The sequence below is a fragment of the Brachypodium distachyon genome, chromosome 3 (genome assembly GCF_000005505.3).
Source record: "Brachypodium distachyon strain Bd21 chromosome 3, Brachypodium_distachyon_v3.0, whole genome shotgun sequence".
In the NCBI taxonomy this organism is placed as follows: domain Eukaryota; kingdom Viridiplantae; phylum Streptophyta; class Magnoliopsida; order Poales; family Poaceae; genus Brachypodium; species Brachypodium distachyon.
The window spans coordinates 5,022,328-5,037,411 of NC_016133.3; the positions used below are offsets into that span (position 1 = coordinate 5,022,328).

Sequence of the window (15,084 nt, forward strand, 5' to 3'; positions counted from 1 at the left end):
ACTGGGCTTTGCGGCAATTTACAGAATGATGTGGCGACAGCGTTCTCGTATGACGTGGATTAAGCAAGGAGATGCGAACACTAAGTTATTTCATTTAAAAGCTAATGGCCGAAGGAGGAAGAACCATATTCCTTGCCTGCAGGGGATCTCAGATCATGATGGGAAGGCGCAGCTCCTTCTAGATCATTTCAAATGTCTGATGGGGACTAATAATTGCAGAGAAAGTGGGCTGAACTGGGAATTCTTGCAGCTGCCGGCCAGAGACCTAGAGCATTTGAGCGGCCAATTCCTTGAGGAGGAGCTGCGTGCAGCTGTGTTTGGGCTGCACTCTGAAAAGGCCCCTGGGCCAGATGGGCTTATTGGGCTATTCTACAAGAGCTGCTGGGATTTAATTAAAGATGACCTGCTCCGAGCGGCGAATCAGCTTCAGAGTTTGCGTGGGCGACAATGGAATTTGATGAACTCTGGCAATATTGTGTTGCTGCCAAAAAAAGATGGGGCACTGCAGATCTCTGATTACAGACCTGTGAGTCTTATGCACAGCGTTGCCAAAATCGTTTGCAAGATGCTGGCATCCAGGTTGGCTCCTGAGTTACCGATGCTCATCTCTGCGAATCAAAGCGCCTTCATCAAAGGACGGAGTATACAAGACAACTTTTTATATGTGCAAAACGTGATTCGGGAAGCTAACCGAAGAAAGAAGAGTCTCATCTTCCTTAAATTAGACATTGCAAAGGCTTTTGATTCCGTCAGGTGGGACTTCCTATTCGAAGTGTTACAGGGCTTTGGTTTCGATTCCAGATGGCGAGATTTGATCTCAATTTTGCTGGACACTGCCTCCTCTCGCGTGTTGCTCAATGGCATTCCAGGTTCGCCTTTCAGGCACAGGCGTGGGCTGCGGCAGGGGGACCCCCTCTCCCCTATGCTTTTCATCCTTGCTATGGAGCCGCTACAACGCATTCTGGATCGGGCGACGGCTGAAGGAATCCTCTCTCCTCTGCCTCTGTCCACGGCGAGAATCCGGACTAGTTTCTATGCAGATGATGCTGCAATCTTTGTGAACCTTGTTAAGGAAGAAATTGAGGCGGTTATGGAGATTCTGGCAGCTTTTGGTGCAATCTCAGGGCTGCAAATAAACATACTCAAGTGCCAGGCATTTCCTATTAAGTGTGAGGGGCTGGACATTGGTGGAATTATGTCAAGCTTCGGAGGGGTTTTGGGTGTGTTTCCGTGCAAATATCTTGGGTTGCCGCTAGGATTTAGGAAGCCTTGAAGGATAGAGATTCAGCCTCTTCTGGACAAGATGGCTACGAAGCTGCAGAACTGGAAAGGAAAGCTAATTAATAGAGTTGGTCGGCTTGTATTGATAAACTCTGTGCTCACTGCAACAACAACTTATTTCTTGACTGTTTTTCCTGCGGATAGCTGGGCAATAAAGAAAATGGATAAAATGAGGCGGAATTTTTTATGGGCTGGCGATGAGTAGGCGCATGGCGGGAAGTGCTTGGTAAATTGGATAAAAGTTTGCAGGCCAAAGAAGTTTGGAGGATTGGGGATTAAGAACATTCAAAATTATAGTAGAGCTCTTAGATTACGATGGCCCTGGTTCCGGTGGGATTCTCGAGAAAGGCCGTGGCTGGGCTCTAAGGTCCCTTGCAATGAGAGCGATCTGTCTTTGTTCGCGGCATGCACGAGGATTACAATTGGAGATGGGAATAAAACTTCTTTTTGGGCTGATCGTTGGCTGCAAGGCGAGGCGCCAAAGGACATTGCGCCGGACATTTTCAAAATTTCTAGGAAGAAGCAGATCACAGTCTCTGAAGCTGTTCACGAGGGGCGATGGATGCAGGGGGTACAAAATATTTCCACGACGCAGGCAATTGATCAGCTCGCGGCTTTATGGGGTCGCCTGCAGGGGGTTCAGCTGACAGATGTGCCTGATTCAATTGGGTGGAATTTCTCGGTTGATGGTTCATACTCTGCTAGATCTGCTTATTCGGTGCATTTTGTTCAGTCTATCTCTCAGCCTTTGCTTAGTTCGGTGTGGTCTATCAAAGGGGAAGGAAAGGTCCGGTTCTTCTTATGGTTGCTGCTGCAGAATCGGCTCTGGACGGCTGACCGTTTGGCGGCTAGAGGATGGCCTCACAATGCGCTTTGTCTTCTATGTGATCAAGTGCAGGAAGGGGCAGCTCATCTCATGATTCACTGCGTGTTTGCGAAGGAAGTCTGGCATGTTAGCAGTGTCAAATGGCCAAGGGTTGGAGCGGTTGCGGCGGCCAGTCCTTCGCTGCGGACGTGGTGGAGGCAAATCATTTCAGGACCAAAATCTGCTTCTAAAAACAAGGAGATTGCAATGGCGGCTCTTATTGCCTGGCATCTGTGGAAAGAGAGGAATAGTAGAGTTTTTCAACAGAAAGAAATGAATGCGGCTGCTCTCTATCGAATGATTGAGGATGAATATGGTCTCCTGGTGGAGGCAAGGTAGAGATAGTTAAATTGTGAAGTGTTGCCCCTTTTGATCTTTGTACTAGGTGATTTCTATTTCAGGTGATGGTGTGCTCTTAGTTTGTAGTAGGTGAACTTTTGTTCTCTTCTTTTAATTGAAAAGTCAGTACAACTGCCAGCCCCGTAAAAAAAAAAAAGACCCAAAACTCCAGCTGGGAGCACCACCTTTAATCTTCTTCCATCGCGAGAGGCGGGACATGAACCATCCAGTCCAGCGGACGAGCCAAGCGCATCGTCTTCCATTGGGCAGGACGCGATCGCCTGATCCCAGTCTTCGATCAATCGTCGTTTTCTCGTCTTGCCAGAAGAAGCAATGTAGCAATTCGACCAGGACACTAGGTGGGTGCTACAGTCCGCCTAATCGTCCACCTAATCGCCAAGCAAAACAACAATTTTGTCCATTCTTCAATAGATTAATGAGTTGTATCCCTTTAATCTTGTTTCATTCATCTTTTGTATCCGGAGTTTCAAAATCTGAGTTAGCCTGATGAGTTTATTAGTTCTGTTTTTCTAGGAAGGTAGGGCCTATTTTACAGGTTGGCACGGGGCCCCGGATTTTGCCGGACGGCCCTGCCTAGTAGTCGTAAAAGGAGAAGATGCTCAATTGCTTTTTTCACGCTGAATAAAAATAGCACAAATTTACTACCCTGCAAAGACAAAGGAGGCCAAGATCTTTGTGTGTACATGTTGGGGGGTGGGGGGGGGGGGGGGTATGGTGCAACTCACTCTGGAATGGATCAATATACCGCTTGTAATCGATGATGACTGCATTAGCCTCACTAACGGGCTTCGATCACCGGCGGGGAACACATTGCGCTTCGACCATCTACTTTTGCACCTGAAAGCTGGAGTAGATTGGTAAATGCCAATTGTTTTTGGCTTTCATTAGTGAATGCGGAGTGCAATTAATAGAGTAGCTCATGAACTTGCTCAGTTAGCAAAGAGGTGTTGCGGCTTGAGTCACCACCTGGTATTGCCGAGCTCATAAAACCATCCCATTAGTGAGAATCTCTGGGGCATCATTAAATTTGCGAGAGCATCTTAGGACCCATGTACTTATGACACAATACACAATAACTCCTGCCAAATACATTCTTGTCGTTGGGGAGTTTGAAATGGCATTTTCTCAATAAGGAAATGTTTATGCCATCAATATCATGTATACGCAAGACGTCTTGATCTTTGGAGCGACCTAGGAAATCCCAGTGAGTGGGACTATACTTCTTGTGATGATTATTAATTAGTCCACCCAAAGAACCTGGAGCGAAAATAATCCATACTATTAAGAACCCCCGAGGGATTTCAAAGAAGGATATTATGTACACATCGCCATGCTCACTACTCAGCATAGAGTTTAGTAGGACCAAACTTCAACCAATTGATAGGTGATTTCCCTTTACAGTTGCTTAGCCACTTTTTGATGCACTCATCGACTCCATACAAGCCCACATTTTGATTTTTCTGGTAATGTGTCGGAATACGTAGATAACAAATAGGGACTTCCATGCAGCACAGCCTAACAAGGGGGAGTACTGGTGAGCAACTTTCGGCCCCTTGCCAAAGAAGAAAAGTTGTTCAAAAGAGAGAAGAATCATCTTTAGACTTTTTGCCTTTTGTATATCATGATCCAAAAATTTTTTATTTATTTTTAACACCCAATCCACCGGGGTAGTTACTCCTGGAAGCTCTTTAGGCTCTAGACTGGCCCCACAAAGCAAAAAATGTCTTTCCAGCACACCTTGGGAGACTTTCAATATTTCTCTTGAAGAAACACGCTTAACCGAGGGTTCTACCTAGATGAGTTTTTGGAAGAAGATGCATATTGCTAGTAAGGGTTGTCTATCAATCCTATTAAGCTCGGGCCAAGATGTCACAAAGCATGTCTGCCTCAATACAAAAAAGTATTGGATGTCATCATTAACTTTGATGTCAACACTCACTACAGTGATGAAGTTCTCGACCCAAATGCACCACTAACTTGTCTGAGAAGCCCTTCGTATGAAGCAACTACCGGTTCACTTTATCATAAGCATTTTCAGAATCAATTTTTAAGGTGACACCATTATGTTTTCTGCGACAATGGAATTCAATGTATGATCTGATGAAGAATGAGCACACCTTCCAAAATATTCCTTTCTTGCATAAAGGTCTTTTGGGGTAGGTCTAACCACTTAGTCCACCACCCGATTTAGTACCTTGGTGAAACATTTGAAGCAAATATTGAGACATAGCAAGTTGTTTTTTGAGGCAAACATACTTGTATTCATACCATAGTAAGGAATGTTACGGAGGAAACTAAGAGATGCAAGAACTTCGTCGGTGGAGAAGGAGAAGACCCGCAACATTTCCGGCAAGACCGAAAGAGACACCATCGCAAAGAAGCTTTGAGAGGTGCCTCCATTGTAGCCCTCCCCAACATGCAAGATCTTGATGAAGATTAGGCTCGATGATGGCTGGGCCGGGAAACACCTCGTGCCTCGGCGGTCTCTCTCTAGCCAACCTTGCTGGCGTAGGACGAGGACACCGCCTCCAGGAGCGCCACCGTGATGCAAGAATCCAAAGAACAAAGCATACCGCCCCCACGCGCTTCGCAGCTGCACCAAAGAAGGCACCATCACGATGGAGAAGAGACGGGAGGGACATTATTCCAACGGCAACCACCATGTCCGCCATGTCGGCCGCCAACAGACACCTAAACCTAGAAAATAGGACTTAACACTCCAGCACGCCATAGATCGAGGGCTCCCCGCACGCCCGACAGGCTAAACGTCCGCCGAAAGCAAGGGAGACCATGTCTCGCTGGTGGAGATGCGAAAATTGCCCCGGTGTTGCTTCTGCGCAATTAGGTTGATGTTGTTGTGATTCACATCTTTGATCTTCCATAGGAGGATAATGTCCCGAAAGTTTATACGATATAGCGTAAACTCCTCTCTGCGCGGAAATCATGGAATAGGGTCGTCAAGTCAAAGCGAATGGCCTCCTAGAAAAATTGGTAAAAGTCGGCCTCGAAGGTATCTGATCCCGAGGCTATGTTTGCTCCATTTGGAATGCTGCATGTTTTAACTTTTTTCTTACAACTCCTTTGGAATCCATCGTTTCATTTCTTTGGCAAAAACGAAATGAAATCCAATTTTTGATAGGATTTCATTTGGTTGAATTTGAATTCCGGGTTCAAAGATCATGTATATCTACCACATGGATTTGTAGAGTGAGAGACAATTTCAGAGAAATGATGGCTTTTTAGCTAGAGAGGACTTGGGTTAGTTATAATATGATTTCATGGAATTTGAGATTGAATCCTTGCGGCTAATCCCGTGTCAACCAAACAAGTTGGTTTGTGAAATTCAAAATGAATTTCAGATTTCTAGGTCCAAATTGGATGCCAAACGGGCTGTTAGCGAAATGCGCAGTAAGGAATTCATTCCCAGCCTCCGAGGCTTGGGGAATATCATCTGCACGAGACTCACCGTGTAGAAAGAAACGTCTCTCTTGAAAACATATATCTTCAACTATTATGAGATATATGTTTTCAAGAGAAAAGTTTCTTTCTATACGGTGCCATTGGTATCTGGTGATAATACGAACATATGACATACTCCATTACAGTACGGCAGTACCAAGCAGGACACTCTGGACATTTGAACCGTTGATACCACTTCACTAATGTCTTCTTTGCAAAGAATTCATCTAAAGAAGTTTGTTAAATTGGCTCTTAAACTTAATCTCCGAATCTGACAAACCTCAGACTTCCTTTTTTTCTGGACTCAAAACCTCAGATTTCCTTAACTCTAGCGAGGTCATCGATGGTGTCCACAAGACAATTCTTCTCTCTTTTAAATGACCCCGCTTACCGAGCAGCCCATCCCGGAAGGAATTTGCACATAGATCAGGCAACTTAATTGAACTTACATTGTTGGCCGGGCATTTGGCCTTTAGTGCACTGTTGTCATACCAATTAACAATATAAAATCACCTTCGAGTCTGGCAACCCAATTCTTTTTTATTTTCTTAGAGTTCGATTTGGATCTTACACGTACGCTTGTACTCCCTTGGTTACTTGAAACATGGCATATTAGTTCTCGTTAAAATAAAGTTTTGACTACAAATTACAAGTACAAATATTAGTTTCTTGAAAGAGTATTATGAAGTACTTTTGATAACAAATCCAACGATACAAATTTCATGTCATATAAACCACACATTAACATAGAAATTTGTGGTCAAAGTTGTGTCTTAACAAAATCTAGTATGTCCTCTTTTAAGGACAGAGGAATTAGCATTGGTTCGGGACAGAAACAAACTTCATCAATTAATTTTGAGATATGCTTTCTACGTCTTTGTTCAACACAAACTCCATCAATAAACCTGAAATTACATATTAAGACAGCTCCCAATATTTGGCTAAATCCTACCCGTCAGTTACAGATTCAACTATCAAAACAATTCAGGTGAAGTAAAATTCGAAGTATGCTCATATTTGGTACTTTTCCCAAGAGTGTAAAATGTGGCTGTATCGGTTAAGGAAGGTGGTGTGAAGAATCTTACTTGCATGAAAAGTTTTAGATTTTGGGGCGTGCCTCCTCTAAGCCGTCCTGTTTTGCATCAACGATCACGGTCCACTCATTTAAGAGAAAAAGGCAAGTACCCACCATAGCCGTTCACGTGCAGATTCGAGGGTTGATATTTCTTTTGAAAATAGGGGGTGGGGGAATATTCACAGAGTTAAGCTTTTGAATTCAATGTTATATTGCGTAATTACTAGTAAGTTAATCGAAGAATGTGATTAACGTATAATTTTGATTTACAAATTGAAGCCAAGTACACTTTACCAAGTGTAGTATTGTCGGTATGTGTCATTGCATTTTTGGATTGTATTTGGCTTTTGTTTGAAACATCCACATGTGGACACACCAATGCAGAATACCAGAACCAACCAGTAGCTCAACCGGAGCAAAAATCTGTGTACCTGATCGATCAATTCTGCTTATTTGTTGCTACCTTGACACTAGTCTATATACTTTGCTGATACCTATAATTTATTTTTGGTTGGCAAATGACAGCTTAAGGGAATGGCATGAGATCCCAGCCTGACGATCGCGCGTGATCCAAAACGAAAGAGGGAACCAGAAGGGGATGTTAGTATTAATCTTGGGAATTAGAGATCAGGAAGGACTGCCCAGTAGTCCGTAGGTTGTAAGCTCTTGGAGTCCTAATCGGATCTTGGAGTCCTAATCGGATAAGAGTTGCAGGTTAGTTTCAAGTAGGAGTCCTTAGCGTGTTAGGATTTGTTAGTTCCATGTTTAAGTTAGTCACGTACAACACAAGGGAGTCTTGTGTCCTGTCCGTGTAGGCCTTGGCATGAAACTCTAGTCCGTGTGGGTTTGTAGCCAGGAGAGGATGTGTATATATACACATCGATGGCTGCAGGTTGTAGGATCAAGCTTGTACTGTCGGATTTAAAAGAAGAAATATAGTGATTAATAGAGGGCACGATACGCTCCCTGGTCAAATAATTGTGTGATTGTTTTTCCGTGTGCGTCTTCATGTGATTGATCTTTCGGCAGACCCAACAGGGAAAGGAGAAGGCGATCTTTCTGGCTCTAGCAACTCCAAGATGACCGAACAGACTAGCTTTCGCCGGCGGCCTAGGAAGGGAGTTCACCGGAAGCCTGAACAGGCCCCCTTCTCCTAGATGGCAGAACGGTGCCAACAACGACATGTCATTTTTACATCATATTCAAGAGAATAAGGTTGTGCCCTGGAGAGGCGAATAGTGCTACCTCTGTTGGTTTCCATGGATCAAGGTTGATACTTTGATGGGCTCAGTATTTTGCCTTAAATACTTTGGCTTGCTTCATGCGTACGCATGGAGATGATGCTTGTAGACTGCAGGCTGCTTGCAAATGTTTCCAGGGATATGGTGAGCGCCTTGATAATTTGTTTTGGACGTCGTATTTTTTCAATAAAGTTTGGACGCAGTAATACTAGTGTTTTCCTATTCGTAATGTTGTGTTAAAAGCTGGAAAGTTTTCCTGCTTATAAGGTATGGATGTTTTTGGCTGGTTGCATTCGATTTCAACAAAAGTGACGTCGACATGATAATTTACATGGGTTAATTAAGAGTTTTGCACTCCCATGGATCTATAATACTCTCTCGGTCTCATATTAATTGACGAAATATTACATGTGTCTAAACGTTTTTTGGATATAGATACATCCATATTTTGACAAATTTGAGTCACTTAATATGGGACGGAGGGAGTAAGTGTTTCAGATTTTGTACTAACTTAAGTGTGAGACGCTTATTATGCATCGGAGAGAATTAATCTTTTTTTTAGATTAAGAGTTTTGTACGTAGTGCACATGTTTGAAGTTGGATGGGTCGAGCTATAGGCCGACAACTAGTCCTATCTTGATTCTAGACTAGAAATGAAAAACAAAGAGAGAGTTTTTACGGTACCCTGGTACTTTTTTGAAGGAATTGGGAGTAGCTAACAAATCTGGCCGTTCACATTGAGAGGGGTAACTTAGTTCTTTTCACTTGACAGCTTTGGTAGTAGATTAAATCGACCGCATCACACGGCTTGCAATGGAATTGATCAGCCACCGCCGCCGTCGACGACTGGTCCGGCGTTCATGCATCGTCTTGTTCGCCGACCGGCCAGCCGACCTCCACACCTAGCTAGGTCCGTGGTTCCTCCTCCGCATGGCCGCGAGCGACCGCAGCCGGCAATAGACACGTACCATCGTCCAGCTCTCTGATCAATGTCCGTGTTGGTCACCTGCTTGCCCCTGCTCCTGATCGATCATTCGTGTTGGTCACCGGGCAGGGATGCAGTCCACCATGATTTGTGGATTAGTTAATTAGGGTTTAACACAGCGGACCCTTAACACAAAACCGATGATTGAGAAAGATCTCCATTTTTTTTTCTTAATTAAGTGAATTATAAAGTGGTTTTTACTTAATTACTAGACTAAAATGTTAGTCTGATTACAATTCTACCCCTAACATCAAGGTGCTCCTTAGTTTTTTTAAAAGGTACTCCCGAAGACTTGTGATGGAGTATCATGCGACGTTAACCATTAGATTGGAAAGGATGGACAGCTCATATTCATTCCGGGGTACCGTAAAAGAGCTCAACAAAGAATTAACTAAAAGTTGTTGGCTGATTTTTGAATCCACTCTCGACGATCCTTAAATTGTACTAGCATATACTGGATGATTTATTTGCGAAATATGGAAATGTGTTGATTGATGAATGAATACGATTGGCAAATAAATGCATACCATTTTTCGGAAGAAAATAGTGCAAAACATACGATTGCAAAACAAATGAAGATAAATGAATAGTCGTTTGGGTGGTGTACAAGAAAATGCCTCAATCCTATACGATTTCTATGAGTTGAAGTTTGTTGCAGACCCAAAGGAAAACGTAGTGCTTTTCATCAGAGTAAATTGCACATAGACATTTGCCCAGCGGATCAAGTAACAAAAAACCACAAACCCACGTAATTTTAATTGATATCACAAGTTCAAGACTAATGATTAACAAACACCCAAAACTCGCATCTTTAGCCAAATTAACGATCCTGACCCACTTGTCATAGGCTCGATTCTCAGTTCCGATCGCTAGAGCCGCACATCATGAGGGATGAGCCTCTCTCTCTCTCTCTCTCTCTGGTGGCCAAATGGATCTTGGTCGAGGTAGATCCTGCCCGGGAGAGGCCTCGTGGTGGAGGCGCACAAGCGCCTTAGTGGAATTGACGGCGACGTGCATGCCGCTCCCTTCGGCGGTGTCACCTCCGCTGCGTGAGGTCGGCCGGGGTCCTAGGGCGGTTCCTCCTCAGGAAAGGAATGCCGTTTGACTTGGTTGGGCGAGGGCGAGGAGGTCAAAATCGAAGTTGCGACAGCAATGCTAGAGTCAGGAAGACGGTCCTGGCACGGGGAGCTCAGGTGGCCGGGACGTCACGGTGAGTGCTCCAGCGGCCTCGTCTCGGCGTCGGGCTGCGCCCTGAGGCGAAGCGGGGTCGAGGGAGGTGCCAGGGGAGGTTCAGGGTCCGCAAAGGCAGCCTGGGACGGTGCTCCGACGCGGGGATGTTCCGGGGTCTAGCAGAGTCGGTCAACGACGTTGACCGACTCGACGGTGTGCGAGGCACTTCCCGAACAAGGCGCGCAGGAGCGGGCGCGGTTGTGCATCCGCCGGATCCAAGGAAGAATGCACGACACAGCGGCATCGCTCGTGTGAATTTTCGGCAGGGAAGGGGATAGTGTAAGCCGGCTCAGCTCCTATCCGTTTCCGTTGCACTTGATCCAGAAATCAGGCTCGTGCCAGTGACAGTGACAGGTGGGCCAGGATGGCTAATTTGGCCAACTCTAAGATTTTCAGATGTTTTGTTACTCATTAGCGTTGGACTTGTGGTTATTAGTTAAAAATCCCCTGGGTTCGTGGCTTTTATTACAAGAGCTTGGAACATGGGTTTTCGTGTAATTTACTCTTGTAGATCACACTTATGTAGGAACGGCACAAGCAGCACGAACAATGCACCGGTGATTTCTCGCTCATTGACTAGTTTTCTCCATCCTGTGATCCGGGACGAACGCAGAAATTGGAAATAGGGGGTGAGAACTAGAAAGGTAAGAAATAATTCCCCGTGTCTTATTGTGTGTACAAGTACAACACAAACGCAGTTAATTGGACAGTCAAATATTTTCAGGTTTTAGCCTCTTAGATCCATATTTAATTAGTTTCTACTATCTCCATCTCATATTAAGTGATTTTCTATTACATGTATCTAGACGTTTTTAAGATATAGATACAATCATATTTAGACAAATTTAAATCACTTAATATGGGACGGAGGGAATATTACGTATTTGTATAGTTTTGTTGTAGTTATTTAAATAAATCGAAGGAGTGGCCTTCTAGCGTACTGGCTGGGTGGATAGCGATCCAATTCAAACATAGAGCAATGACTGCCAGCCCAAGGATTCCAGACTGCTCCCCGGCCCGGCTGGGCCTCATGGCCCTTTGAATTTTGAGGGATGTTACTGGTCTTTAGGTAATTCGCTCAAAAAAAACGGAGAAGCGAAATTACTTAACATTAGATAATAAAAAGGGAAAGTATATATCTCACCCTCAAATGTAGCTTCAGGGATCAATTTCCCCGTCAATTCAGACTGGGTATAATTTTAACCCTCATCTCTTAAGTCTTAACAAGATTAATACACCCCTAAAGTCAAACCAGTTGGCCTCGTTTTGCTTCCATCCTGTTCGTTGGTCGAGTGCTGCCCTCGTTGAAAGAGGAGAATTGGAACTAGTGTAGTGAAAAATCATACTCCCTCTGATTCATAAGTGCGGGAATTTAGTACAGAGTTGTACTAATTTATACTATATTTCTGACACTTATGATAGATTGAATAGAGTACTAAACTAGAGATTGGAATCAAGGCAAGAAAGGGCATGTGCCTCAGGGTCAGGGACTAGCGATGGGTGCTGCAACCTGCAAGTGCGTGCATGAAGGTTCTCTGTGGCTTCCCATTTTAGACCGCCCTGGTAAGCTTTTGGCTCATTCTATATGAATGGTGTGTTACTTATGCCCCCCCACCCCCCATGTAGGCAGCATGTAATTAACTCAATAGTTTCGCTCAAAATAAAAACGCTAAATATTTATGCAAAAATAAATAAAACGACAATGATCATTTCCCTTTTTTACAGGAACCATTAATGATACCATTACTAGGATAAACCTCATGCATGTAATTTATTCTTAATTTTGTTTTTAATTTTAAAAAGGGGAATGTAATCATTATTTTCTACAAGCATATATACAGCTCCTCTAATTATTATTTTACAAGGATTACAACCTGCACGTTGTACACTCGTCCTTGTAGCAATTAAATAAGCAAACGTAGACCAAATCGTGTCCATACATTCAAGATTTACAAATGATCAGCAAAAGATATGAAATAAATTAATGGATGCATATATATACCTTGCAGACGATAGAGCAGAGGCGGAAAGCGGCATCCATGAGTGCCCAGCTGCACTCCCTGTATGCGCCAGCGACGTCGACACACTTGGCACCTTGATCCAGCGTGCATCCACAGAGTGCAGCCGGGCACTCATGGACACCGCGTTTCGCTTCTGCTTCATCGCCTGCAAGGTATATATGCATCCACTACTTTATTGCATACCTCTTGCCGAACACATCGAAAATCTTGAAGGCATGGACATGATCGATGTAGGTCCGCTGATTTAATTGCTACGAGCACGTGTGCACGGCGGCAGCTGTAATCCTTGTACATAATAATTAGATGAGCTGTATATATCCTTGTAAAAAATAATAATTACATTCCCTTTTTTAAAATTTAAAAAAGTCAAAATAAATTACATGCATGAGCTTTATCTTAGTAATGGTATTATTAATGGTTGCTGTACAAAAAGAAAATGATGATTACTCTCATTTTATTTATTTTTGCACAACTATTTAGCTTTTCATTTTGAGGGAAACAACCGAGCTAATTACATGTTGGCTACATGGCTACATATAATCTGCAAAGGAGATGCAATTTTTAAAATTTCAAACACTAATTGTTTCCGCATAGGCATAGTAACCAGCACATGGCCGCCCCAACCAATTTGGGCAACCAAAGTTTCTCATCCACACTTCAAAGACATATGGTGAACACTTTGCAGGGTGAGGGGGAGACAAGCAAGACAGCAATTCCATATAGAACGAGCCACGTGGCAGCAGATACTACTAAGCAAAAACTTACCGGTGGCGGTCTGAAAAGGGGATTAGAGGCGGCAGGTCACTCGACCATCACTGATCGTGCGCCAATGATGGTGTACCCCATCAATGACGAGCTAGCATCTGCAGAACCGCGAGTGATGTATTTTCAGGAAAAATAAAATAAAGCCCACGGGCGCCCACAGGCCCAGGCGGCAGCAGCACGGACGGGTGGAGACTGTGCTTGCTCCGAGAAGGCGATGTGTTAGCGCCTCGGGTGGGCAATGGTGGCGAAGCGGTGTCTGATGATAAGATCGAGAAAACGGTTGCTCTGTTCGGTCTGGTTCAACGTCCAGCACTAACAGGAGTCTAATTAGGTTTGGACATTAGGATCTGGGGTGTTTGGTTGCTTGTGTATATATACACTAGATGATACCCTGCTCGTTACCGCGGAAAATTTGCATAGAAAATATACTGGTGACATATGTATGAATGGGAGAAACATATATGGCAAACAACATCTGATTTTGCACATACTTGGATTTAGTCAAAACATGGTTATTTATTTTACAAGCAAGAAGTAAACGGAAATTATATATACATACTGTAGTAAACACATCTTGGTGAAGAGGAAACCAATGGTCGTCCTTAGAGAATATGAAACTTCTAAGTTCAGTCGATTAGAAGATGAAAGATATAAAACATTCATACTACTTTGAGGTACTGTTCTAATATGGGGAAACCATTGATGTCCCTATAAATAAAAAGAAATATAAAACTAAGTAAACAAAGTAATACTGCAATAATGTATACGTACCTGAAATGTATAAATGGCCCTCCACGATTAATCCTCCCGATCCTGCTTGTGTAGTGCCAACGTTTTTTTTCTTTTTTTGAAAAACACCATTTTACATGGAGAGACCAAATCTCAGTCATCTCCTGTACGAAAACTCGCCTCCCTGGTCTCTCTGAAAATTGGAACCATCAGCCCTATCAAACACATCTTGTTTAATTTCTCTTGTAATGCATAAATAGTTGGAATCTGCCGGAACAATTTCAGTCCACAATTGTGTTAAAAATTCCAGTCGACAAAAAAAGTTTCTTGCATATTTTTTTGACAAATTGACTGACCTTCCCTGTTCCAAATATATGTACAATGGAAATCTCCTCGTTGTCCTTAGCCTTCTTCTCAATTGTAGTTATTCCACAAGTCCACATCCACTAAAAAAGGAATTCCATTCCACCTGCTGCATGAAATCCTCCTTTTTAGATTGGGAAAAAGATTCGAGAATGCTCCAGCAACTTGGAACAGTGCAGCAAAAAGAAGACAAAGGATGATGCAATAACACAACTTATACCAGAAAGATGCAACAAGCAGGCGAAGATCATACCATTGACAGGAAAGCGCACCCAAAGGAACATGCACTGTACGGGTAAGATCTTCGAGCAGATTGCCATTGCGCGTGTGCCGATCTCAGAATTTGCAGGCGATGGCGTAGTATCTTTTGTGAGCCTCTGTCTGAGAAGGAGTAGCAGAGGTAGCTCAGATGTGGTGATCGAAGGCAAAATTGGCTAGGTTTTTCCTGACCTCGTTGGCACTGTAGCCTGTAGGGGGTTGCCGCCAGCACGCCGCAGTAGGCGGCCTGGGATGCGGAGGCACCTGGCCCCACATCTGCGGCGGGAGGCGCCTTGTGCGGCGGCCGGATTGGTTCCCCACTGCGGCGTGGCGCGGCTGTCGGCACCTGCTGCGGGCCATGTCGGCGTCGACGCGGGGCGGCGGGGGTGGCGACGGGTGAACTCTAGGGTCGGGGGTGTAGGGGACTAGGGGAGGGGAGCAGGAGGCTGCAG

The 15,084-nt window shown here is 44.1% G+C and overlaps 1 protein-coding gene and 1 long non-coding RNA gene across 3 annotated transcripts; one reads left to right on the plus strand and one right to left on the minus strand.

Moving 5' to 3' along the window:
- Window positions 1–11,867: 11,867 nt before the first annotated feature.
- On the plus strand, window positions 11,868–13,418 carry LOC112271517. The gene is made up of 3 exons (XM_024460748.1): window positions 11,868–12,059; window positions 12,506–12,747; window positions 13,203–13,418. Exons 1-3 carry the CDS (start codon window positions 11,993–11,995, stop codon window positions 13,416–13,418), a joined length of 525 nt encoding a protein of 174 aa, XP_024316516.1. The 5' UTR covers window positions 11,868–11,992.
- Window positions 13,419–13,744: 326 nt separating this feature from the next.
- Window positions 13,745–15,084, minus strand: LOC104583452. 2 transcript variants are annotated; one of them, XR_731195.3, is made up of 4 exons: window positions 14,825–15,084; window positions 14,628–14,755; window positions 14,368–14,483; window positions 13,745–14,204 (listed from the first exon to the last, which is right to left on the minus strand). It is a non-coding gene; the product is annotated as an uncharacterized LOC104583452 (long non-coding RNA). The 2 variants fall into 2 exon arrangements; XR_002964415.1 differs by having other exon boundaries at window positions 14,628–15,084.